The sequence below is a fragment of the Petaurus breviceps genome, unplaced genomic scaffold (genome assembly GCF_028583685.1).
Source record: "Petaurus breviceps papuanus isolate PSGF00001 unplaced genomic scaffold, PetGlider_PUasm1.0 186, whole genome shotgun sequence".
Classification (NCBI taxonomy): domain Eukaryota; kingdom Metazoa; phylum Chordata; class Mammalia; order Diprotodontia; family Petauridae; genus Petaurus; species Petaurus breviceps.
Window position 1 is genome coordinate 24,636,078 of NW_027185798.1, and position 27,856 is coordinate 24,663,933.

Genomic DNA, 27,856 nt, shown 5'->3' on the forward strand with positions numbered 1-27,856 from the left:
GAGGATAAAATACAAACCCCTTGTTCCAGCATTCAAGGCCCAGCACCATGGGGGCACCATTCCTTCACATCAGGATTTTGTTCAACTCCTTTGGATACATTCTACATTTCAGTCAAATTAGATTGCTTGTCATTTCCTAACCTTCTCTATGTATTTGCACAGGCTGACCCTCATGGTTAGGATGTACTTTTTTTTACAGTTTTGCATATAAAACTCCTTCCTCCTTGCCAGGCTCAACTCAAGAGTCATGTCCTCCATAAAACCTCACCTGGTTTTTCCAAACTAGACCCTATCATTCCCCAACCTTTCACTCCTGTCTGCCAAGTCTTTATTTCCTTCTAATTGCATTATTGCAGTGTTCAGGGCTCATTGCCTTATCAGACTAGAAACACACTGAGGAAAATGTAAAGTAGCCTTTACTCTTTTTTTTTTTTTTGCTTTTTGGAAGGCAACCGGGGTTAAGTGACTTGCCCAAAGTCACACGGCTAGTAAGTGTGTCAAGTGTCTGAGGCCAGATTTGAACTCAGGTCCTCCTAACTCCAGGCCTGGTGCTCTATTCACTACACCACCCAGCCACCCCTAGCCTTTACTTTTTACCAGGAACTTGGTAAAAGGATGTAAAATAGGGATCATCACAGCACTTGACTGAGAGGTTGTCATGAGGACCAGGTGAGGTAACACACGTATGGCTTTTTGCCAACTTTAAAGTCCTCTCTGGAGCCCTTCTTCTTGAATTAGGGCCTCGAAGAGGTGAGTCAGTAATGAGTACTGGAAGCTACACCTGATCACGCACCAACCACAACCAGTTTAACTGTGTCCGACAAAGACAAGTCATTAGTTAGCAGGCCCTCCCCCCTCCCTGTAAAATGAGAGGATGGGATTAAAGCACTTTCCTGATCCTCCACTACAGGTTCAATTTGTTCAGCTCTGGTTTATTTCCCCAGCCCTTCCTTTCTCATCAAACAACGTTTCTCCCAGGGTAACTGAAAGCACTACACCAAACTCAGATTCTCCAAAACACGTCTTGTCCTAAGAAGGTCTGGTTGGGGGACCTCTTAAAAGAAAACATGAGCATCATCAACCCTTAGACCAGATATTCAAGAACAGTATAAGTTCTCTAGGAAAATCTCTATCAACTAAGAGATCTATCCAATCAAACACTTTGTCAGAAATGTAACTAGAAGCAGAAATGATGTAGCAAGTAAAGGGATGCATTCGAGAACACAAAGTGGGAAGGGGCTTCTGCATTTTTTAAAATAATAAAATTATTAACTAAAATAAGACCAAATGTGTTGGTGAACACAAAACTGTCACATAGAAGTGTCAAGGCAGAGGAACAGAGGGCAAGAGCAAGGCCATTGTCAGGAGGTAAAGGGGCCTAAACTGTGTTAGGACAGGAGAGGTTTGGAGGCAGAGCACCTGCAAAGGGCAGAAAAGGAAAGACAAGAGTGATATTCAGATTGTACAAGGGGCCTGAAGTGCAAATCCTAGCTCTGCCACTTGAGAAAGTCACTTAACCACTGTGGGTCTCCACATTCTCATTTATAAAACAAGCCTGGATCCCAACCCTGAACTCACGAGCAGCAGGCAACAGGTGCCAGCAACAAAGACTTCTCTTTCCAGCAGATCCAGCCTTGAGAAGGTCACTTGTCCAGACCCCAGATGACATTGTCATATATTGGAATGATATTTTCTATAAGGTTTGTAAGTGGTTCAAGGCATGAAAAGCACATAAAACAATGAACAATTTTTCTGGCATCTGCAATATTTTCAATTAGTTTTTTCAATGTTTTAAGCACTCCTTTCTTTGGACATCCTTTTAAAAATTAAGTTCAGAGATTTAGAAAAAAAATTTTTTTTCAACAACTTAATCAGTGAGCAATCTTTACTCATCTTCTGCAAGTCATACTCCCTTGTAAGACACAACTAGTTTTTCTTTTCATAATTCCAGCTCAGGCTGAACAGACAAAGCAGAGATAAGATTTCTTTTTATTATCTTTTATCTGGGTGAGTGACAAAAGAGCTTTTCTCCTCCATGGAATATTTAGTTAGTATAGATTTCTACTACTGATAAATGTTTTTCTTAGAGTGTATCTTCTTTATTTTTTTTTTTAAAGCAATCGGGGTTAAGTAACTTGCTCGAGGTTACACGGTCAGTTATTTCTGGGTGTGGTGCTAAGTATCTGAGCCCAGATTTGATCCCCAGGTCATCCCGACACTGGGGCCAGTGCTCTTACTTGCTGAGCCACCTGGCTGCCCCTAGAGTGTATCTTCTTAAAAGTTTTAGATTTCTCTCTGAATTTGGTACTGAAAGTTGAAGCAAGCATGGTTTTAGAAATAGTCAGCTGCAGCTCCTGAGGACATACTTTTGAATGGTGCTTAACTTTCTTTTATACCCAAAAGGGATTCATTTTGACATCTAAAAACTGGCTTTGAGAATGATAAGCCCCTTTTGATAAGGCTCCCTTCATACACTAACACTGGTGGTTTCTTTCTCCTTGTTCAGGATAGAACTGACACGCTTTCTTATAGGAAGCTGAAAGACTAATTTGTTTTGGAAAGAAACAGTATCATCAGACTGAGTGGAAATAGTAGCATCTTTGCAACCTCAATGAGGCCCTGTCTTGGCTGAGGCCTTACTTCAGGAGGAGTTGAAGGCTTCTTACTCACAGGACTTTAGTTCTGAACTTGTTGTGGCTTTTGAGATTCGTAGCTTTAGTCTGCACAACTAGCATGACGAGGGCCAAGGCCCAGAATCTGGACCAAATCAGCATCTGGCTTCAACTTCTGTGCAACCAGATGCTTCTTCTTACTATTTCCCTCAGGGTAAATGGTCCAGCTCAGTGACACACAACTGATTTTACAGTCCTGCTCATTTACTGAAACTTTTATAGTTTTACCCCAGTCCTCAGGAGAATGTGCATCAATATTTCTGGTTGAATTGATTCAGACCATGGGTTGGGAACCTGTGGCTTCGAGGCCACATGTAGCCCTCTAGGTCCTTGGGTGTGGCCCTTTGACTGAGTCCAAGTTTTACCGAACAAATCCTTTTATTAAGGGAATTTATTCTGTAAAACTTAGATTCAGTCAAAGGGCTGCACTTGAGGACCTAGAGGACCACACATTCTAAAGGGCCGCAGGCTCTCCACCCCTCGTAGACACTGCAGGACCGCAAAGGAACACAATACTTCTTTCTATCGGTGCTACTTTTTTTCTTGACTAGCATTTTCTTTATTTTTTTTTAAGCAATCGGGGTTAAGTAACTTGCTCAAGGTTACACGGCCAGGTGTTTCTGGGTGGATGCTAAGTGTCTGAGCCCAGATTCGATCCCCAGGTCATCCCGACACTGGAGCCGGTGCTCTTACTCACTGTGCTACCTGGCCGCCCAGACTAGCATTTTCTTTGTCATCCATTTAAGGGATGTTAAGTTTCAGGGCTACTGTCACATCTTGGAGTAGGTCTCCAGATAGCTCTCCATTCCAGCTACTACTTCTTTAAACCTGGGCCAGACCTGACTTGTGAGCAGCTACAGAGTCATATGCATCACAGCTGGAATCAGGGGGAGGGCAGGAAGAACATGTGCCTCCAGCAGCAAGCTTGCATCCTGGATGCCAATGACAAAAGCCAAAGTCACAAATTCTTTAAATAATAAATATAAGAAGGATGGCTGAGTCTATTGATATTTTCAAAAAAATCTTGACTATTGAGTGATCAACTGTAGTACAATCCAAGGTCCATGTTTCTATAACTTTTGCTGTTGGGGGCCTTTTACTGTTAATTATAAACACTATTATATGATTGGGGGAGCGGCATCAACAAAACAGGACATTCTGATACTTGTTAATTCAAAAAAGTTGGCTAGAGAAGAAGGTGGTGGTTTAAAAAAAATCTTCAAATGCCACCACCCTATTTTGTATCATAAGGAACAGAGAGTTGTGTTCATGGAAGATAGAGGGTACATGATATAGGTAATTTGGGGCCATATTTGTAAAATGAAATCTTACCCTCTCAGGACCCAAAATTGACAGAAGGATTTGCCTTGCTGGACTGAAACATAGCAAAACAAGACAAAACAAACCCAAAAAATAAAAATCAGGCAAACTTTTCCTTCTCTAAAGTTTCTATTTTTCAGAGGACTAATTTGGAAATGTGACTTGGAGATTCACAAATGAGATGACATGAAAATGAAGAAACTAAAATACATGAAAGCAACAGGGATTCAGAAGATAAAATGGAGAGCAGAAGGAGAGACCTAATAATTTGATTTTGAAGGAAGAGTACAGCTAGAGACAGTAAGTTTACACTGCCAGTCTTTTTCATACCCACAAACAGAAGGGATACACAAAACTTGGAACAAAATATTCCTCAACTTCCTCATCTGTAATACTATTACTATGTTAACTTTTAAAAATTTTTTTTATTTATAAAAAATTTTTTTTTGCTTTTTGGAAGGCAATTGGGGTTAAGTGACTTGCCCAAGGTCACACGGCTAGTTTTTTGTGTTAAGTGTCTGAGGCCAGATTTGACCTCAGGTCCTCCTGACTCCAGGGCCAGTTCTCTATTCATTGCACCACCTAGCCACCCCTAATTTATTTTTTATTTTTTAATTTCTATATTTACTTTTTAATACTGATGAATAACAGTTGGTACTAGTATTGATTTTACTACCAACCTGCTAATTTCTCATTCAGCATCCTAAAGAAAATTCCCAAGAAACCCAGAACCAAAAAACCTTCTCTAAAGTTTTAGTGTCCCATTTCAGAAGTAAAGAAGACTAAATATATTCAAAAAATATATATTTACTATCTACTTGCCTGAACGTTAATGTCTGCCCACAGAAATAGGTTGGAGCACTGGAGTAGAGTACACCTGTTGCCTGGGAATCGTTCCTGAGCGCTATATTTCTTCGACTGCTCAGGCTGTATCCCTCAAAGCCAGCTGTCCACTCTTTTTGGAAGCAAAAATATAACAAATTAATAGAATCATACTCTTACTGTACACATCTGAGACAAAGTCAAGGATGGAAAAAAATCATTATTCTAGAAGATTATACATGATCAATATACATGATATAATTTGACAGTTATTCCTACCAGTCTGTTCCTACCTAGTGAGGTGCCAATGTTTAAAATAAAGTCATGATACTCAAGTCCTATGTCTAATTAATGTTATTTTCTATCTTCTTCCCAATACAAACAAGATCAAGTTTATTTCAGCTTATTGTAATCTACTTTATCTGGGTAAATTTTATTCCAGTCAAATTTAGAACTACTCTAAAATATAACTGCGTCTAACTTTTGCTAAAATAATAAGGTTAATTTGAAACCTTTCAAGAAAAACTCTGTCCACAGACCTACTGAACTCCTTACTCAAGTCCATAAGCAACTCAGAAATCTGCACACTTAGGTCTTCCCACAATCCTGTCTAGTGCTACCTGTCTACACCAATCTCTAGTTATAAAACCACAGGAGATAGCATATGTGAAGCACTTTGCAAACTTCAAAGTGCTTAAAGTATAAATGCCAGCTACCATTATTGCTGTTATTATTATAAAAAAAAGTATTGAGAGGGTTAACAATCTTTCTCACAAAGTGCTGAGGGCAGAATGTCATAGAATTTGAAACTTGCATTCACCCCCATGCTCTAACCTCCTCAAGATCCATCTTGAGGAACTGAAAGCATAAAATGTAATATTCTGATACACAGACAGCGCTACAGAAAAGTGACAAGAACAGGGGCATACCGTGAGGCACCAGCGTAGAATGGCCCATCTGCGGAACACTCCAGGGACTCCACTCTTGCCGACCATCCCCTCTTGCACACACTCGGAACTGATAGTCAACATTGGGGTCTATATGTAGCACTATGAACTCCGTTTCAGAACCAACGTATACATCTTCAAAGTGATTTGACGTACTCTTACGAAACTGGAGTCTGTAATCTTGTGCTGTGAAGTCATCATCAACCTGAAGAGAAGGGCTTACCATGAGCCGAATGACCAAAGATAGATTTCTTTCAACATCACCAGTCAGAACTCTGAAAAGAAGCACCTAAAAACTAGTGTCCTTTTTCCTTTCTGCATGACAACAAATAGCAAATTCAGACTAAATGTTGGCAGCAATGCTCAAGAAGGCAGTATGAAATACATCATAGTGACTGACTACATTGTGAACTCCTTGAGGATCAAGAGCTACAGTACATCATTTTCTTTTTTTTTTTTTGGAGGGCAATTGGTGTTAAGTGACTTGCCCAAGGTCACACGACTAGTTAAGTGTCTGAGGCCGGATTTGAACTCAGGTCCTCCTGATTCCAGGGCGAGTGCTCTATTCACTGCGCCACCTAGCCACCCAACAGTACATTTTCCCCAGATGGCACATAATAAGCAATTAATAAATGTCTGCTGAACCGAGTAACTTATACTTTCTAGAGAAGATGAATAATTTTGCTTCTTTGGAAGTATGGTATGTAAATATAACTCTGGAAATGATGCCATAAGAGATTACTGAAGACAAAATATATGCTAGGGACAAAAGATTCACATATTAATTGTCCCCTCTCTACAGCTTCTATACAAAATATGGGAACAAGGGCCCTGATTTCAATGAGTAGAGATTACTAACAGCTACTTTATTTCAGCATTACTAATATTACTGCTGTCTTCCATACCACAGCTTCTTAAGAAAACTAAGATTTATCACATTCAGAAATAACATTTTCACAAACTGGGTAGTAACCTATAAATAATGTATCTGTCAGTAGCTGAGACATATGACAACAGATTAATCCTTACATCATGCAAATTTAATGTGAAAATGTTCAAAGTATGAAGTACTGAAGTAGAAAACACTCTTGATGAATCTGATTTTAGAAGTGTTCTAAAAGAACAGCAGTGAAGAGAGATGGGGGCAGGCCAGGTAACTTTCAGCAACATCTTCTGGCTTTTTTACTGAACACATCTGCAACAGGTCCCCAACCTGTTAAAGTTAACAAAAGTTAAAAACAAAGCTAAGCTGAAAAATTGGTAATGGGAAGGGATGTACAGGAAGATGGGAAGGATGTGAGGCACCTGTCTGAACAACTCTAGAATAGTTATCTCAGTTCAAGGTCCTTCCTACTATGTTTTGATCATAGAGGGATTGTTATTTTGAGAAACTAAGACACGAAATAAAAAAAAGGGGCATCAACTCACACAAACATTTGAAAGCCAGCTTCTCACACTGAATAACTTACCTTGCACCATCGTACTATGATGCCTCCAGGCTTTTCTATGAGCTCTTCTATCTGCACGGGTGGCCGAGATGCCACTGAGCCATGGCTGAAAATCTGATCCTTGACTATGGTAAGAATCGAGTCGTCCAACTGAGCAGATAAACATGGCACATCAACCAGGAGAGGCACTTCCGGCAAGCTGGAGAAACAACATGAATGCTTATTGATATTTAAACATAATGAGACCAGAGAAGAGGAGAAATTGAGGGAATAAGCAATTGCTACAATTGAAACTGATTGTTGAAACTCCTAAGGGTGCTGAAGGCCACTAATATTCCTAGAAGCAGGAGTTATGCAAGATGTTACTATCATGTTCCCATTTTACAACCACAGAGTTTGTAGAATATTGGTAGGGTCTCAACTGTCAAATTTACAAAGATCAGTTAGCCTTTATACCTAAGGAATGTTTCTATTTCAACAACATGCTTGGAAATTAAAACAATATGATCTTTCCATTTTATGTGAACATTTACAAAATTAAAAAAGATGACAGTCACCACTATTTTGTTTTAATTTTTTAAAAAAAATTGTATAGTCTTCTTTCTATATCACTTTCATTTCTGAATACATCCCCTTTACCCAGGGAGCCATATCCTTGTAACTAAGAATTTAAAAAAAAAGTGGTTCAGCAAAACTAACCAAAATATCAACCAAGTCTAATAGTATGTGCAGTGTTTCATACCTGTAATTCTTCTCTGTGACAAAAAAAAAAAGGCAGGGAGCCACATTTTGTATAAGTAATACTGTTAAGAAAAATAAAAAATAAGGGCAATCCTGGAAATGAATGTTTGCCATCTCCCTCAAAATCAACTATCTGTAATAAACAGAAACAGCATATACTAGGTTCAATTCTCAAAAAACAAACTAAAGGTAGCAATCATTCCTTTACCTGTCCAATTGAATGTGTGAGGCCTTTTTGGCAAAGCTCCACAGTTTTTCATTCTTTTCTCCCATACCACCAAGTATGGCAATCTCTCCTGGGGCCAAAGAAGAGAAAGACAGTACTGTTAAGGAATATGTAAAAGAAAAAAAACAACATTTTGACTATCATGTAGTAGAATTCTTATCAAGCTGGCTTAATGATTAAAAATGCAAAGCCAGGAAAAACAAAACACCAAAACCTTCCATATTTCCTCAGTTCACTTACAAAGGAGGAAAAGTATATACAACTATTAATAAGAGGCACTAGTGAGGGATGGCTCTCTGGGATAGTTATGGAGAGGAACGTAGGAGGAGATTGAGGATAATTAAAAACAAAATTACCAATAAAAGTTATTGTTATTATTGTTATTATTATTATTTTATTTTTTTTCGCCTTTTGGAGGGAAATTGGGGTTAAGTAACTTGCCCAGGGTTACACGGTTAGTTTTTTTGTGTGGGTGTTAAGTGTCTGAGGCCAGAACTGAACTCGGGTCCTCCTGACTCCGGGGCCAGCGCTTTACTCACTGCGCCACCTAGCCACCCCTATTGTTATTATTTTTTAAAACTACTAGTAGAAAAAAAAAACCAGTTAAGTCCAAGGGTGGAAGAGGAAAGGGAATGGTGATAAAGGAAAAAATAATTTACATTACATTATAGACATTACTATGCGCCAGGTTATGCTAAGTGCTTTTAGAAATATCATCGTATTTGATTCTTACAACAACCCTTCAACATAAATGCTATTATTATCACCCGCATTTGAGGAGGAAGAAACTCAACATTTTTAAGTGACTTGGCAGGGGGTCCACAGCTAATAAGTGTCTGAGGTCAAACCTGCACTTGGGTCTTCCTGAGTCCAGGCTCAGTGCTCTATACACTTCATCAGCTGATGATCAGCTTCTCTGAGAGAGGAGAACCAATGACAAGCAATTAAAGAAAGGGTCTGTTTTGTATAAGCAATATCTGGTTTGATATCATGGTTTTCCCCAAAACACTACTGAGTGTCAGTGAAACAGGGAGCCCAGGGGAGGCTAGGTGGTGCAGTGAATAGAGCCCTGGAATCAGGAGGACCTGAGTTCAAATCCTGCCTCAGACACTTAACACAAAAAATTAGCCGTGTGACCTTGGGCCAAGTCACTTAACTCCAATTGCCCTCCAAAAAGCAAAAACAAACAAAAAATCTAATTTGGGGCAGCTAGGTGGCACAGTGAGTAAAGCACAGGCCCCCGAGTCAGGAGGACCTGAGTTTGGTTCCAGCCTCAGATACTTAACACCCACACAAAAAAACTAGCCGTGTAACCTTGGACAAGTTACTTAACCCCAATTCCCCTCCAAAAGGCAAAAAAAAAAAAAAAAAAGAAACAGGGAGCCCAGTAACTCCTAACTTTCCCCACCACAGAATCATTAGCAAGCTAGGAGATAATACATGGTTACCTTTGCCAGAATACTAACACAACAAAGTCAAGTGTCAGAGTTATATTTTCTAAAAAGAATTCCATGCAATATTAGTTGAAGACTAAATTGGATATAAGACAGAAAAGCTGATGGAAGCAAAACAGGCCTAAGAAGGCTATCCCACATTGCACAGCTAACTGCATTCATCTGTTAAAAGATAGCAATGATTGGTGCTGCTACGATTTCTCTAAAAGACTTTAACATGCTGTTACAGTCCTAAAGTTCTTAGGATCACAAGATCTTTAACAAAAGGAAAATAGGGGCATGTCAGTTCAACACAATCTTTGAAATTCTATAAACAAGTTTTTATTTTGCAAGCTAAAAACAGGATTTGAAAATTAAAATACTTAAGCACCAAATACTGTAACAAATATTTATGGTATGTGTATCTAGGAACTTGTTTTCTAAAATTAAAAAATTGTATCCTATTCCTTAGGGAAGTGGGTGCACATTCTTGACCTGTATGAATTGCCTTTTGGTCTGTTTTTAAACTTAAAGCCTCCAGGGGATAATTATGTGTGGTTTATAAAACAAACTTTTAAAAAGGCAATTTGTCTTAGTGTCTTGTCAATTCATACTGAATAAGACAAAGATATAGTGTCTTTTGTATGTGAAGATGACATGAATAATGTATTAATAATACTGGGGTGGAGGAGAGTTATTTTCTTGTAGTTATGGCCCACAACCTACATTCATGCACGTATCTGTCTTAGCATGCCTCTTGTGACTAACAACATACAATCTGAGGAGTCACTTGCAAGGACAGGGAGTATGAGTGAATAAATAAAAAAAAATTCTCTGAATTCAGTTTTATTTTATTATAGTTCTGAATTCTCTCTCTCTTCTTTCTCTCCTCTGCCACCTCTACCTATTGAGAAAGCAAAAACAGGGTCTGTAAACCAAGAGACATCCCGGCAGAGAGTATGGGAGGTACAAGTCAATGCCCAAATTTAAGGAATACGTTGCTTCAAGCTCATCTGGGAGCACTTCTGACAGCAAAACTGACAAAAAGACCCAGGAGAAAAAAAGCACATTCTTCCAGAAAAAAACCCTCAAAGAGCCAAAGGACAGGAGAGAGTTCTAAAGTACTAGCTTCATCCAAACAAAGGAGCAAGAAAGAGGATTAGAATCCATTAATGTTAAGGAAGCACTGAATAGCACTGAACTGAACAATAAACATTCATCTGTGAAAGATAAAGCTTATCATCTGTTCTCTTCCAAACATCCAAATATTCAAAACTGATTTGACTTCCACTTTTTCCAATGTTGTCATTTTACTTCTTGCCCCCATTTTTTATTTCCTTTTTCCTAGAGCAGCTTGTCTTTTTGATGTTTTATTTCACATCTTTCCCTTAATAACGTAATGTTAACTTTTGAAGGCATCAGTGGAACTCCCGATAAAACTAAGACACCTCTCATTAAGGTACCAATTGTCAATTTAAACAATGTATATGGAAGTCTTGGAAGCAATTCTACTGTAACAAATACTGATATAGATGTAAAAATGAACATTGTTTATGTTTTTTCTATATGAGTATATGTAATTACCCTAGGGTTCTGTGCAATTACAAAGCCACTTTGTTTAGTCTACAGAAAATCACAATTATACAAGTGATAATCTACCTTTTGCTTTTGAATGATGTTTACAAATTTTAAGATGTCTGTTAAATCAGATATTGTTGTTAAATTACCTCAGATTAGGATTTAATAAAAATCCAGAAAACTTACTGGTCCTACCTTTCTGTTTTAGAACTGAGAATATGAATAATGTATAGACTTGGACATGAGAAAAGTATGGATAGTATGTAGACTTTACCATCAGAGAGATAATTAAGCTTAACCATGTTACTATATTGTTGTAATAAACTTTTTGTGTGTGCTTTTTTTTTGGGGGGGGGGAGAAGTCAGGGCAATTGGGATTAAGTGACTTGCCCAAGGTCACATGGCTATTAAGTGTTAAGTGTCTGAGGCTGGATTTGAACTCAGGTCCTCTTGATTACAGGACCGGTGCTCTATTCACTACACCACCTAGCCACCCCCTGTAATAAACTTGTTTCTGGGTGGGTGCTAAGTGTCTGAGCCCGGATTTGATCCCAGGTCATCCCAACTCTGGGGCCGGTGCTCTTACTCACTGTGCTACCTGGCCGCCCTTGTAATAAACTTTTATAAAAACGGGCTGATATCTTTGTTTTCTCTGGTTTCTTCTACAGTAGTCTTTTGGGAATTATATTGCTCTGGCTATGCAATTAAAGTTTAACATACATCCAAGTTAATTTGATTGAATTACACTTAGCTTTTAGCTACTTTTTCCTATTGTATCAGAAGAGTTTGACACAGGACTGCTGAAAAAGAGAATGTACAAAAATTCTGGATAAAACAGCAATACTATCTGAAAAAAGACATAGGGATCTGCAAAACCTGTGAAAATCTTGTGTATATTAAAGTGAAATACGGCTGAGAGGTGAGAAAAAATGGAGAGACTAATATATATATGGCTTCAGGTTAAAAGCAAGTAGAGATAAGAGTACTTACATTGTGAATGATTCAAACGATCATAATATTTTTAGAACAGGACACACATTTAGATAAGATGGTGAAAAATGAGAAAGCAAGAAAAACAAAACCCATTACAAATATGTACAGTCAAACAAAACATATTCCTGCATTTGCCATTAAAATAAAGCTTCAATCTGTACCCCAGCTCCATCAGCCTCTATCTGTTTTATAATGAGTCGTCTGGAGTTGTGGTTGGCTGGTCAGGGCTGCTAAGCCTTTCGTGTCTTTATGATACTGCTGTTATACTATTCATGTCCTCCTGGTTCTGCTTCCCTCTGGATCAGCTCATGTAAATCTTCCCAGGTTTCTCCGAAACCACTGCCTTCATCATTTCTTATATCACAATAATATTCCATCACATTCATATACCATAACTTGCTCAGTCATTCCCTCCTTGGCTTCCAATTCTTTGTCACTACAATAAATATTTTTGTACATATGGATAAAAAAGCATTTATTAAGTGCTTCCTATGTGGTAAGTGCTCAGCATAGAAAGAGAAAATAGACAGACCTCACCCACTACCTGGTGGAGGCAACACAGAAGAGCAGGCTCAACTGCAGGTGGATGGCAAAGCCTCTAAGGGAGGAATGGGAAGGAGAACGGCAAGGCCAAGGGGCCCTTAGGTCACACTGGGAGGTCATGTGCCGAGCATAGAGGCAGGGCAGACTGTCTGTCACACATGGCGTTCCTCCGTCTCACTGGAGGACACACAGCTGGTGACTCCAATCTTCTTAAAGCCCAGAATGTAAGCAGCAGACAAACGGAAGAGGTAAAGCAGAGGGGCAGGTGGTGGTGGCAGGCCTTCCCACTGCCTGGCCACTACAGATGACTATGTTCTGTGGTTACAAAGGTATCAGAAAAGAGCAAAGCTAACTAGAGTCCAAACAACAAGATCAAGCCTGGGTCCTTAGCTTTATAACTATAACCATGCTCCATCTCTCTGGTATTCTACTCAAATCAATCCAAAGTGATTACTAAGCCCCAGTACAGAGGCAATGGAGTAAATATAGTCAGATCTAGGAGCTATACCACCCATATCCAATTCTGAAAGTGGGTAAAGAAATGGCATCAAAAACTCCAGGCCACAGAGTGGCTAGGTGGTGCAGTGAATAGAGCACCGGCCCTGGAGTAAGGAGGACCTAAGTTCAAATCTGGCCTCAGACACTTAACACCCACACACACACACAAAAAACTAGCCGTGTGACCTTGGGCAAGTCACTTAACCCCAACTGCCCTGCCCTCAACCCTCAAAAAAAGGCAAAAAAACCCAAAACCAAAAACAAACAACAAAACACACACACACACACACACACACACACACACACACACAAACTGCAGGCCACTGAAATATGAATTTCTGAAACTGGTTGACCCCAGGTTCCAAAGAAATATGTGCTCTTCTAAGGAGCTGAACAAGGAGGGACTGAAGATGACATAGGCCAGCAATGTCACTAAGGCCCTTAGCACCATGTTCCCAGTGCCTAGATCGCCAAGCCCATCGACCCTACCATGTACCCTTGCCTCAAGACTACCACCAAAGTCACTGGGCTCAAATTTACCACTGAACATTCAAGTTCCCTGATATTCAATCCCAATAACCCCAAGCTTACCAGAAATGCTGAGGAGGCCAGACACTAACCTCAAGGCCATCAGTCCACCAAACCCACTAATTACTAGCACAAAGGCCTCTCTCTAGGGTCCAAACTGCCAGGCCAAAATCTATCAAATAAATGCTTCACAACAGAAGAACTTGTCTGAACCCTAAGTGTAGTCTGACCCCAGCCAAAGCATCATCATTCACAATTTTCTACCAATAAAGGAAATGGTAAGGCACAAGAACTATCCAAAAAGGAAAAAATATTTTAAAAAAAAGTAAAAAGAAACTGTTGTTACTCAAAGGCTAGAGGAAAATTCTGAAATTCAATTTTTGAACTGCATGACTGCTGAAAACACCCCTCTACAAACAATCTCTAGGCCAAAACTGTTATGACAAAAAGACCACTGGAATTAGAATCAGAAGTCCTCGACTCAAGTTCTGGCTCTAATTTTTGCTAGCCATGAGGAAGGTCATGAACAAGTCCCTGGGTTTAATTTCCCTGACATGCAAAATAGGAATCCTTCCACTTACAGTGTAGAAAGGCAGTGTGGCTAGAGAGTGGGCCTAGGAGCTCCCTGGCAAGGAATGGAAACACTTGTACTCAAGGGCTGCCTCTGACAAATACTGCTGTGCCATCCTAGCACAACCTCTTAGCCTCTCCCAGATCTAGGCAATTCTGGAAGACTCGAAGCCATAGAGAAAGTGACAAACTAAATGGATAGAGACATTTCTTCATTGGGGAATTCTCTATAGCAATGAAATCACAGGTCCACCCCTAATGCCTACTACTTCTTCTACCTGATTTATAGGTCTTTGATAGAAAAACAGTTTGCAAACTGTGAAGAACTAATTTATAAGCTACTATTATTTACATGACTGATGAAATATCATACTGATACTGAGCTCAAGAGCCCAAGGATACTCTGACACTTGCCTGCTGTGTGAACTTGGACAAGTCCCTTACCCTCTCTGGGCCTCAGATATCTCACCTGAAAAGTGAGGGGAAAGGACTAAACGAGGTCTAGAGGACCTTCCAACAACCCTAGAGAACATAAAAAAGGTTGGCTGGGCTTCCACCATCTGAATAAGGCGCCAAAGTCTGAGACCAAACATGTGCTTGTTGTACAGAGCACTCTGACTCTACTCTAAGGTGGGGAACGTTACTGTACATCGGTCATTCTGAACCACAGGTGGAGCATCTAAGGGGCATCTAAGTGGAGCAGTGAATAGAGTGCCGACCCTGAGGTCGGACCTGAGTTCAAATCCAGCCTCAGACACTTACACACACACACACACACACACACACAAAACTAGCCGTGTGACCTTGGGCAAGTCACTTAACCCCAATTGCCCTATCTCCCCCCCTCCAAAAAGCAAAACAAACAAAACAAACAAACAAAAAGATGACCATGAACATCCTACAGAACTACCAAAACTGGGAAAAGCATGTTGAACTTGGACAAAAGGCTCCGATGTCACAGTTCTGACACACATGCGCACATGCCCCTCTCTTCAGATCTTCAGACAGTAAAGCCTGAGAAGGACCCAGCTTCCTACCTTCTCGCACTAAGTCTTCAGCAGCGCTGACCCCATGCTCTATGAGCTTCTGGCAGTCATCCAGCGGCTTGACAGTCTCCTGCTCGATGGTGTCCACTTCCTGCAACAGGGATGCTAATCGTTCATCCAAGAGCTTCCTGAGGGTTCCCTTTAGATCATTAAAATGTTGACGGAGAACATCCCTTGACTGTGACGCACTCTCTTTGATCTGAAAAGACATAAAAATTGGGAAATCAGAACCTCTGAAAAGGACCAGGATAATACATGTACCCAGGTAATCATAAATAGAGAACTAGATGAATCCCAAGAGATCACAACCAATGGTAATTCTAGGGTACTGCATAGCTGTCATCTGGATACTACCACTTGAACCTGGGTTCAAGTCCTAGCTCTGAGAGAAACTTATTGGTTGTGACTTTGGTCAAAGAAATAAAAATGTTTCTAAGCCTCCACTTGCTTCCTTGTTACTGTCAAAGGCACCACCACACATCTCATCACCCAGTTTTACAAAGTGAGGGTCATCTTTGGTCCCTCACCCCACACGTCAGATCTGTTGCCAAGTCTTGGCAAGTTTACCATTCTGATTCATACAGACATGACCCTACTTCAGGCTGTCATCATTTGTCAACTGAACTATTGAAAGAGGTCCTGATGGTCTCCCTGCTTCAGGTGTCTCTGTGTTTTGATCCATCCTTTACACAGCTGCCAAAGTGATAATCCTAAATTGTAGGCATGACATCATTATTCTTCTACTTAATAAACTTCAATGACTCACTATTATATCTAGGATCAAAGATAAACTCCTTTGTATAACAAATTGGTCCTTCCCAATCTCATCTTGCTCCAGACTGCCTTTCCTGCCTATTATATTTTATCCCCTACTTCATGAACTCTATTTGTCTAAAGAAACTAGATTACTCATTGACTGATTAGATATCATCAGTCATTATTATTGTAATGATTATTACTGGTATTCTCTGATAAGCATAACCAGGTAGGTAGAATGCTATCCCAAATATGGGCAACAGTTTTACATTTCCTTAGTTGTCCTTAAATAAATTTTGTGGTATAATGGAGTATTACTGTACTATAAGATATGACAAATATGATAAATACAGGTAAGAGTGGAAAAACTTACATGCAAAGTGAAGCAGAGATAAGAAAATAATATACACAATGACTATAACTACAAAACAATTTGAAAATGTATACTGCAAAATTACAAAGAACAAGTGTGGTCCCAAAGAAGAGATATGAGAAGACACTTTCCCCCTACTCTTTTACAGAGAGTGAGGGCTGGGGAATAAGTCCACAAGTGTAAAATGCTGAATAGATTGTCAGATGTTTTTTCAATGAATTAAATGGTTTTGTTGATTTTTTCCCCCTTTTCGTTTTTTTTCCCCAAAGCATCAGCCCTTTATTAAAATATTTCAAAATACTTGCCAAAAGAAACAAAAATTCCACTTTAATACTGACACAGTAAAACATCAGATGATAACATAGGGAAAAAACAACTTTTCTTCAAAAATAAAGCCCCCTCCTACCCTTCCAGCTTCCTTTTGTGTGCTATCTTTGGCCATTAGATTGCCCTCCAGGGCAGGGGCTGACTTTTGTTTTTTTCTTTAAAAAAATTCTTTGTTATATGGAATAATTTTGTGGTGGAGAATACAGAGGGAAGTTTAGGTGAAATAAAAATAAAGCATTAATAAAATATATTAAAAGAGAAAATTGCATAGATTAGGAATTCTTTTCTAATTAAAAAATTGGCAAAGAACAACAAAGAATGAATTAAAAGTCACAAGAGAGAAATCACCTTGTAGAAATAAAGAGACTTGGGGTGGCCAGGTGGCACAGTAAGAGCACCAGCCCCAGTGTCGGGAGACCCTGGATCGGTTCCGGTCTCAGATACTTGGTACCCACACAAAATAACTGGCTGTGTAACCCTGAGCAAGCTACTTAACCCCAATTGCTTTAAAAAAAAAAAAAAAGAAGTAAAGAGACCTTCTGCCAGGATAACTACAAACTAGACACTCATTTTCAATCCCAAGAGGCCCACTGGAGAATGGACAAAGTAAATTAAATGCCAGTCTCCCAAGGAAAACACATTAGAAAAATGTTTCTGGCCTATACATCTATTTAAAACAAATTTAACTTGAATATTCCCAAAATGTTAAAGAAAGAATTAATTTAACATGTAATTCACACTATTCTCATTCAATACGGGACTTTCCCTTGAATAGAGACAAATAGAATCACACAAATTAAAATGACCACATACCAGGTTTTACAAGTTTTGTCATGTCAAAAGTGAAATTCCACTATCCTAACCCATATTTGTGTTCCATTTCAGGTTCACTATGCCTAGTTTTTAATGACTAGGAAAAGATATCAAATGAACAACATATCAAAATGTGGTACACAGAAAACAGAAATTCAGATTGAAAAATAGAATTTTAATTTGTTGTTTTATCAAAAGACAGCTATGAAGTAAATCCAAGTGTCAAATAAACCAAGATAAGGCAGATTTAATGCGCTTAATTTGGTTTATCGTGTAGTTTTAAGGATTTAGTTTGAAAACCAGAGAAAAGAAAGCATGGAGAAAAGTAACATACTACAAATAAACCAGCTTGGTTCAAATTTATCTTTGTAATTCTTACTTCTATCACACTGCAGGAAATTTGCCATAAGCAGCCCACAAAAGGTTGCTTCTAGAGCTTTATAAGCAATGGATACAGCACACATAGGAAGTGCCTCAGTTAAGTAAAGGCAGTTTCCTTTTCAGAAAGAATTCAAAAGCTCCTCAACTACTCTAGATCCTATACACATCTTGTTTTTCTTTTAGCACCTACAAAAAAAGGAAGTGCGTGGATATAGAAGAGCAAAAAGAGCTGCGGAGGGGAGGCTACACCAAGCCCCCTCCCCTCCTGAAATCCTACTTCAGGCTTTGTCCTTGTTCCTCAGAGCCTTTCCTTTACTCCTAGAGAATTAGATGTGGCCTTGGAACAAACGTCCTTCCCTCCAATACTGTGATGGAGAGCAGCAGTGTCAGAGTCAAACAGAAATGGAGGGCAGAGCCCCAGAGTCATGTTAATAACTTAGAAAATCACATATTAACATCATCTGTGTTCTACTGTATTTTACTTACTTTGTTAAACATTTGCCAATTTTAATCTGCACCAGTCGTGGGTGACATCTCTGATGTACAGCAACTCAATCATTCTGAACTAAATCACTTATCTGACCAATTTTTTTACTTTGTTTTCATGAAGCTCATTAAAAAGTGCAGACCAGCTCTAATAAAGACTTTTTTTAACAGTAAAAATAAAATAAAAATAGGGACCGACTCTATAAGTAGAGAGTCTTAATCTTTTGTAATCCTTTCTCTTTTGTTTTCTGCATTTAAAAACACTGTTCTAAAAGGAGTCCACAGACTCCATAATACAAAAAATGCTAAGGACCCCTGCCATAAAACACTTTCTAGAAATGTTCATTACACATATTTCACCTGAGATTTTATTTCAATGCTAGTAAAAGATGAACTTTAATTGAAACTTGATTCAGAAACCAAAGTAAAAGAATGTCAGTAAATGACAGATCAGAGCCTTGTGGCATAGGAAGAAGACCACAGGATCTGGAGTCAGGGGATCTGGTCTAGCTCAGCTCTGCTATTTACTGGTCGACATGATCTTAAGTAAATCCTCTGAGCCTTCTGGGTCCCAGGTCTCCTCTATAAAATAATGAGATTAGAGCAGATGATCTCAAAGGACCATTTCTTAGAAATTTACAATTTCTAAATTGTTTTAAGATATGTGGGAGAATTGATTAGGAAATGTCTAAAATGTACAAAAAAACTAGAAAGTGACCAAAAAAAAAAAACAATGAAGGGGGCAGCTAGGTGGTACAGTGAATAGAGCACCGGCCTTGGAGTCAGGAGGACCTGGATTTGTGTCAAATCCAGCCTCAGACACAACACAAAAACTAGCCATGTGACCTTGGGCAAGTCACTTAACCCCAATTGCCCTACCTTTCCCCCTCCAAAAAGCAAAAATTAAATGAAATTAAAAATATTAAAAAAAAAAAAACTAGACTGTGAATTGTTTCTGTAGCTCCTACAGAATTCCTGACAAATCCAGGAAGGGAGGATAGTATCACGGAAAGAACACTGGTCTTGGATCATAAGACTGCCATTTGAGGTTATGTGACTTGGGCAAATCACTTACCCTGTCAAACTGGAAAAATAACACTTGCACTAATTTGGAAGTATTCCCCCCAAAGTCACTAAAAATGTACATACCTTTTGTTCCAGGAATATCTCTACTACCCCAAAGAGAACAGAGAATAAAAGGACCCATGTAGACAAAAATATTTAAGGCACCTCTTTTTGTAGTGGCAAAGAACGGGAAACTAAGGGAGTGATTACCAAATGGGAAATGGCTAAACAAATGATAATATAGAGGTGTAATACCACTGTGCCATAAGAAATGGAAGGTGGTGGGGCAGCTAGGTGGCGCAGTGAGTAGAGCACTGGCCCAGGATTCAGAAGGACCTGAGTTTGGATCCCGTCTCAGACACTTAACACACACACACACACAGCCATGTGACCTTGGGCAAGTTACTTAACTCCAACTGCCCTCCAAAAAGCAAAAAAAAAAAAAAAGGAAAAGAAATGGAAGGTGGTTTCATGGAAACACAGAAGACTTTGATGTATTTATGAACTTGAAGTATAAACTGATGAGGAAAAATTAGCCATATCAGAAACATAATTTATACTGTAAAGACAAACAATTTTTTATTTTTTATTTTAGCTTTCTGGAGGGCAATTGGGGTTAAGTGACTTGCTCAAGGTCACACGGCTAGTTTTTGTGTTAAGTGTCTGAAACAAGATTTGAACTCAGGTCCTCCAGATTCCAGGGCCGATGCGCTATTCACTGTGCCACCTAGACGCCTCCCCCAAAGAAAAACAATTCTTAAAACAACAACAATAACAACTCTCTGAGAGACTTGAGAGCTCTGATCAACGCATGACCATCCATGACTCCAGAGGACGATAACAAAGCCCACTACCCACTATCCACTTTCTACAAAACAGCTGATAGACTAAAGATGCAAAACGAGACATAATTTTGGACCTGACCAATGTTAGAATGTGGTTTGCTTGATGATGCATATTTGTTTTAAGGATCTGATTTTTCTTTCTTCTTTTTCAATGTGGAGAGAAGAAAAAGAAAACAAATGTTTATTAATTATAAAAAAAATTAAAGTTTTTCTTCAACTTGCACTACTTACTTCATTGGGCTGCTTTAACAATAACACTATATGTTAAACTTAAAGCACTATATAAATATGAGCTATTATAATTAAATTGGCATCTGTCTTTTGGAGGTAATAACAATGAAAATGGAAAAAAAATCAGAAACTGAGAACTGCCCAAAGGCTGGGAGTACTCAATCACTAAAAAAAAAAAAAAAAAAAGCAATAAAGATTGTTAACACATACTACTACTGTGTTTTGTTCCAGTTTTCCATTAAAACTTCTCTAGTAATGTAGAACATTAACTCAAGTTTACAATGTTTCTAATGTACTGGATCTAATCCAACTGAAATCATTGGGGCTGGGTTTTTTTTTAAAGCTTAAAAACATGATGAGTTCAGAAAACACTGAGGTCATCACAAAAGTAGCTCAACACTAAAATGTGAGGAAGACTAGTGTCCCCTTCTACAAGAATCCTTTCCTGATCCCCTCAACTGCTAGAGCCAGCTCTTCCCAACTAACAGCTCTGTATTTATATTTATTTTGTATATACTTATATATGAACTTCTCTAGTTAGAATGCAAATGCCTTGAAAGCAGGGATTGTTTCTTTTTTTTTCATATGTATCACCCAGGGCTAACATAAAAATGCCTGAGATATATTAAATGCTTGCTGATTGTTGGATAAGAACATATGCAATAGGGGCGGCTAGGTAGCACAGTGAGTAAGAGCACCAGCTCTAGTGTCGGGATGACCTGGGGATCAAATCTGGGCTCAGATACTCAGCACCACACCCAGAAATAACTGGCCACGTAACCTTTAGCAAGTTACTTAACCCCGAATGCTTTAAAAAAAAAAAAAAGAACATATGCAATACCCCCACCAAGATGCCTATGACTAAGAGTCACTGTGGACTTTGTTACTAAAAATTCACAAAACTGCCTTTTAGAACTATGAACAGTTGTTGGTTTTTTTTAATGCCACAAGTATTAGTATCCACCCAGAGCATTCAAATACACGTGGAGTACCTACTACCTGAAAAGCATTGTTAGATACTATGAGAGTAAGAAAGGTGAAGAATCAATAAAGACTGGAGTTTATTCAGTAGGGGGTGGGGTGTAAATGAAGAATTCAAAACAGAAGAGCTGTGCGATCAGAGTTTTGGCTTAGGACAATTAATATATAAAGCCAAGGTACAAAGACAGACTGGGAGATCTGGGAGATCACAACAAGGGGATTTCAGTCCAGGAAAGTGGAAACGAGGACAGGAATAAAGTGGTAACAATGGTGATATGAAAGGGATGGCCACAGCAGACATTTCAGAAGCAAAGGAGAAAGTCTAGACAAACTAAAGGAGAAGATGCCCAGGTCTTGGGAGCTGACTACAAGGGGTGGAAGGAAGAAGTAGAGGGGAGGAAAGAATCAATGACTAAGGTTTCCAGCCTGGGTGACAGAGCACAACAATGCCATGGATAGAAAAAGAGAATTCAGGAGGAGCTATTTATCAGGGAAGATGAGTTAACTTTTAGATATTGGCCAATTAGAAAGTATTTATTAAGGGGGGAACTGACTGGATCACTCAGGCTTTAGGAGACTCCCACTGACATATTCAGTCTGAAATTATGACAGGTGGAGCTGTCTAACAGGCAGCCACAAATGCTTCTCTAGAATTTGAGAGAGAGGTCAGGATTGCAGATATGCACAATTTAGATCCATCCTTGCAGTAACAGTAGATGAAGCCATGAAAGTAGATGAAATGACCACAGGAGAGATATACAACACAAAGGGCAGAGATCTTACTTTGAGAGGGAGATGTAAGGTTGGGTGTTACTTAGCAATAACTAAAATTACAGGAGTGTAGGAGATTGCCAAGGAAAGTGTGAATAAAAAATGTAAATCAATGACAGCTTGGTGGGAAGATGTACCTTCAGGGGAAAGGAAAAAGAATAGGAATCACTAAGTAAAACAAGGAAGAAACAATAAGAAAGTCCCCAAAAATGAGACCATAGAAGCCAGAGGATAAGTGAATCTTTTTTTTGAGGGGGTAAGGTAGGGCAATTGGGGTGCCCAAGGTCACACGGCTAGTTTTGTGTTAAGTGTCTAAGACTGGAATTGAACTCAGGTCCTCCTGACTCCTGGGCTGGTGCTCTATTCACTGGGCCACCTAGCCACCTCCAAAATGAGTTGTGGTTTTTGTTTTTTTCTTTTTTTGGGGGGGGAGGAGAAGTGAATATTAAGAATGAGGTCAAGAAGTAAGAAAAGGCCACAATTAAATTATAAAATTTGATCATTTTGTAATCCTAGAGAAAACAATTTCAATGTTGTGGTGAAGGAAGGGGTGCACAGTGTGAGATTTGGATTTCTAGGAGTTAAAGAATAAACAAGAAGGAAATAGTGGTGAGTAGAGACTCCTCTTTCTAGAAGTATGTTAAGTATCAAAGAAGAGGGAGGTGGGTATTTTTTGTCTTGCTTTTAGGACTGGGGAGACCCAAAAATGTTTACAGGCAAAAGAGTTGTCAATGGGAGGGAGAGATAGAAGTTGCATCAGGACAAAGAAGAGAACTGCAGAATGGAGAATTTCAATGCCTGCCCCATCTCCATTCCCCCACACCCACTCCATCATCATAAAGAAGAAGAAACTAAGGGTCAGATCAAAACCACCCAATGAGTAAGCAGCAACACCGTGATTCCAATGCCAAATCCAATGTTCTTTCCACTGGAGCCTAGTCTCCCTTAGATTTGGGTAAGAATGATGCCTCTGTAAGAATCAAAGTGCCTGTTTCTGATTATAGTATCCATTTTAACTGTGCTGTCCTTGGATGGCCCCTTTAGCATTCTTCTATCTACTTATATTTGGAAGACTCTGTTACAGTTTTCTAGCTCGATTATTCTATCTACATTTTCAAATTCTACTTATTTATATATCTGAGACTGCCTGTATATACAGGTATATATATCTATATACCTAAGAGGGTCCTCTTCTACACTCAATAAATACAACAGACTGTTAAAGAGTGAAATGTAGCCTTATTTATGTGTGTTATCTTCTTCAGTCAGAAAATCAGAGGGTGGAATTATGGTCTTACTCCTACACACTGCTTGGAAATCATCATTCTAGTTTTATTTAACATTCTCTGGAGGAGGAGGTAGAAATATTTAGGCTACAAAACTCAAGTCAAAATCCTCATTAACTCGAAATTACATATACACAAAATCAATTCCCAACCAAATATCTAATATTACATTTTTATATAATAACTAGGCAGTACAGTGCATAAACTTGGAGTTAGAAGATCTGAGTTCAGATCTATCATTAGACCCTTCCTTAGCTGTGTGAACTTGGACAAATCAGATCAAACCTCTCTCAGCCTCAGTTTTCTCTTCTGTAAAATGGGAGTAATAGCATTTCTCTCCAATAGCTGCTATAAGAATCAAATGAGATGGAATATTTAAAGCACTTTTCAAACTTTAAAGTGCTATATACATACTAGCTATTATTTTACATAAATGCTAAAAAAAAAAAAAAAACTCAGCCAGGAGCAAAACACAGTACTTTAAGGAAGCCAAAAGGAGATACGCCTCCCCTGGCATTCTTCTGACTGCATACCCATGCTGCAGAATGTCCTTTAATTTGAGAAAATCAATTATGAAATCTACTTTTCAAAGGTTTATTAATGGAGATAATAATATCTGCACTCCTTATCAATCACAGGGTTGTTGCAAGTAAACTGCTTTATAAACCTTAAAGAAATATATAAATGTGAATTACTATTGTGATTGATTATCTAAAGAAGACTATATTTTTACTATGTTACTTTTTATTTATTTGTGGAAGTATGGTGAACTGAAAGGCAAAATAGTAATTCAGTACAAAATGAGCTTGCTACTAACACAACCAATTGAACCTGTGGTATGTGCCCTTTGTAATCACACACTGCACACAGCTATACCAGCATACCCCAGCGTATCAAAAATGGGCTTCCTAATATTAGAAGCCCTTGGTTCCTAGGATCCCAGTGCATACACACTATAAACACCAATGTATACTACACTGAAGTTTGCATACTCTTCAAAAGTGGAGTAACAGAAAGAAGGGAAGGTAAGAGATCTAAGCGGCAATTGTAACATTCTTTCCCTTGGTGAGGAATGAAGACTTTCTGCCTTGGTTTCTCTAACATAGTTTGGTCTGGAATTCTGCAGTGAAGCCTGTCCTATGTCTGACTCAGTCCTGCTATTAAGAAATGTGTTCTTCTGTCCTTTGGGAATGAATGTTTAAAAAGAACCTGGCTAAAATTTCAAGAGAGAAATTTCACAATATTACTGCGAAAAATATTTGTTAAAAACTGAGGGAAATTAAAGATACAGAGGGAAAAAAATCCATTTTTAGATGACAAATTTCCACAGAAGCCTCACATGTCAAATGATTATAGTGCAGTTATGCTGGGACAAAATACATACAGAGTATGTCATACTCCAGTTGCCTTCATATACCAATCAATTTTTATGGACAGTTATCTAATATTAACATACATATTGATGCTTTTTTTTTTTTTGCCTTTTGGAGGGCAATTGGGGTTAAGTAACTTGCCTAAGGTTACATGGCTAGTTTTTTTGCGTGTGTGTTAAGTGTCTGAGGTCAGAACCAAATTTGGGTCCTCTTGACTCTGGGATCAGTACTTTACTCACTGTGCCACCTAGCCACCCCCATATTGATGCTTTTTAATTGAAAGCACTGAACCCTTAGTTAATGACAGTAGAATGCACCATGACATTTCATAGAGAAAACACATGCTGCAATTCAGCTAAATAGTCTTAGTCAGAAGACCAAGTCATAATGTTTTGAATCACCCACACAAGTATAAAAACCAACACCACAGGAATATAAATAGCTCTCAAAAACTCCAGAGAAGTGAACATTTTACGTCATTGTACAACTGATTAATTCTTTCTTTGAGTGACAACCTAAGTGATCTCCAAAGAGAATGGGAGTTCATTTGTTTTGTATTTTCACTGTATCACCAAAGATTGTAGCAAGCTAAGAATTTCTCTTAATTTCAATCTCACTTAGGTAAGGAGAGTGCGGGAATTTCTAAACATGTTATAGTTTCTTGAAAACAAACTTATTTCTGGCCTTTATTGACACAACTCACTACATAGAACTTCCTTTTCTCTGGGTAGGGCACTAGCCTAACCACAAGTGAAGAAGTTGTTACAAGTCAGACAGTTCTGTTTGTTTCTTTTTGACAGAAAGATTCAAAATGTTGCATTCTTTCTAAACTTTCATTTACATAAACTCCTAAAAAATCACTATTTCATGTGTAAGAAATTTCATAAAATTACTAAAATGCTTTTAAAAGACAAAAAGAAAAACTTTACCAAGAAAAAAATACAATTATTTATTGAAAGAATAAAAATCCAAGAAAATTTGTAGAAGAGTTCCTTTTCACTTCTACCTCAAGTGAAATTCTTGACCATAAAGCCACAAATTTCCATTTGGGATTGTTGCTATAAAATGACGACCTTAAAAAGCACCTAGTCACTGAACAAAAGGAAATACTTCCTCTGACAATATATTCATAATACAAACTCCTATTGAAACACAAAAGACAGAGGACTGATTCTTTGTAGTACAAGTGTCTGCATCATTACCAACATTTGAAATTGATTCTAATTTGCTTTGGGGACAGAAACTGTTTTAACTAGCACTAGTACAACACAGAGTCCCTTCATGAAAGGGAAAGTACAGCATTAGTCAGTCCACAAAAGGCAAAGTCATCACGAATCTAGCTGGAATGTATGCTCTAATTGTACCCCCAAAAGGCAGGCTATTAGATCTTTATGAAGTCTTTCTAAACTACAGCAACACAAGACTGAGTTATAAAAAAGAACTTAATAGTGTCTAAATTTGGAAGCAAAATGAAAAAGAATGTGAATGAAAATAACACATTAATACATTTAGCAAAGAACTACCTAAGTCACTTTGAAATGTAGTCATTTCTACCACATGAAGTGATTATTACAAGTAACAAACACTTTCATATTTAACTCTCACCTTTAATTGGGAATATTGACCAAACTCAGATAAAAGATAATAATCAAAATATTATATTGGTCAAATGGCAAAAAAATACTTAAGCTTTTTAAAAACAGGACTTGAAAATTCCCATTAAAGAAAAAGGAAGATTGTAAAGGTTATATTTTAAGTATCTTGAGATCCTTGTTACAAAGTTTCTATTATGGCTATAATACTGATAGAGAGACACCAAAATTCCATTTTCAGCTTGGCCAGCACTCCGCTGTGCTATGTTGCAAACCCCTCTGTTAGATCACCTTTTCTAAAGTAAAAATAATCCATGACCTATGCCTGCTCTACAAAACTGGTCAAGATGAGAAAAACATAATATAGGAGACATTTTATACCTCGGAGATGTTACACGATTAATCCAAAGGCAGTTATTAAAACAATACCGTTATGACCGACACAAAATTTACATTTCTCATAAGCATGAGAAAGTTTATAGTCCACAAAAATAAAAGGTAATCATTTAAATAAAAATACAAATAGCTACAGCGGGTCACTAACTGCATCGACGTTAGGAAATACAGAGATTAGTATTCATTTACTCAAAAAAAAAAAACCAACCCCACTTGACTAATGGCTGTGGTCATGCTACAAGGAGGAACGTAACTGGTCTGTGCTACTCTCCTCAACATTTCCACCCCATGAATCTCGTAGAGCTCACGTATCCCGGGTATGCCTCGAATCCACAATAACGGAGCCAGGGCGATAAGCACAGAACTTGAGGCCGAGAAGGGGACTCAGGGGCTCCACTCAGGCCAGCCCACCCCTCAGTTTACATTCGAGAGAAGAGAGCTAAGGCACGAGGCGTGTCACCCGGGACCCCCGCCACGCCCCACCACTTTCCGGACCCTCACGGCAATCCGAGCCTCCCCGCAAAGCAGCCCCTCTCGCCGGGCTTCCCCAGCCCACTCCCCCATTTCTTCTCCCCTTCCAGACTCGCTTTGCTCCCAGTAGCCACCGGGCCATTGCCTCCCCTGGCTCCAAGTCACGCACGCCCCTCCTCAATTTGGCACCAGAACCCGCCCCCCACCCGTGGACCCCCAATTCTCCCAAGACCGGCCCCCCTCCCTAGGAGCACCCCCCCCCCCTGGGGTTCCTCCCCTCTCCTCTCGCCCCGGCCTCGCAGGCCCCGCCCCTCGCTCCCCCTCACGCACTGCCCCCCCCCCCC

At 38.9% G+C, this 27,856-nt stretch overlaps 1 protein-coding gene across 1 annotated transcript in view; it reads right to left on the minus strand.

Annotated features, from left to right (window-relative positions):
• CRLF3 (cytokine receptor like factor 3) overlaps nucleotides 1–27,856 on the minus strand; it is a 41,303-nt gene that overhangs the window by 12,572 nt on the left and 875 nt on the right. Inside the window, exons 2-6 of the mRNA XM_069089875.1 lie at nucleotides 15,357–15,564; nucleotides 8,159–8,246; nucleotides 7,231–7,408; nucleotides 5,744–5,966; nucleotides 4,815–4,947 (exon numbers count right to left, since the gene is read on the minus strand). Of these exons, the coding sequence (XP_068945976.1) occupies nucleotides 4,815–4,947; nucleotides 5,744–5,966; nucleotides 7,231–7,408; nucleotides 8,159–8,246; nucleotides 15,357–15,564 (830 nt within the window). The remainder of the gene's footprint in view (nucleotides 1–4,814; nucleotides 4,948–5,743; nucleotides 5,967–7,230; nucleotides 7,409–8,158; nucleotides 8,247–15,356; nucleotides 15,565–27,856) is intronic.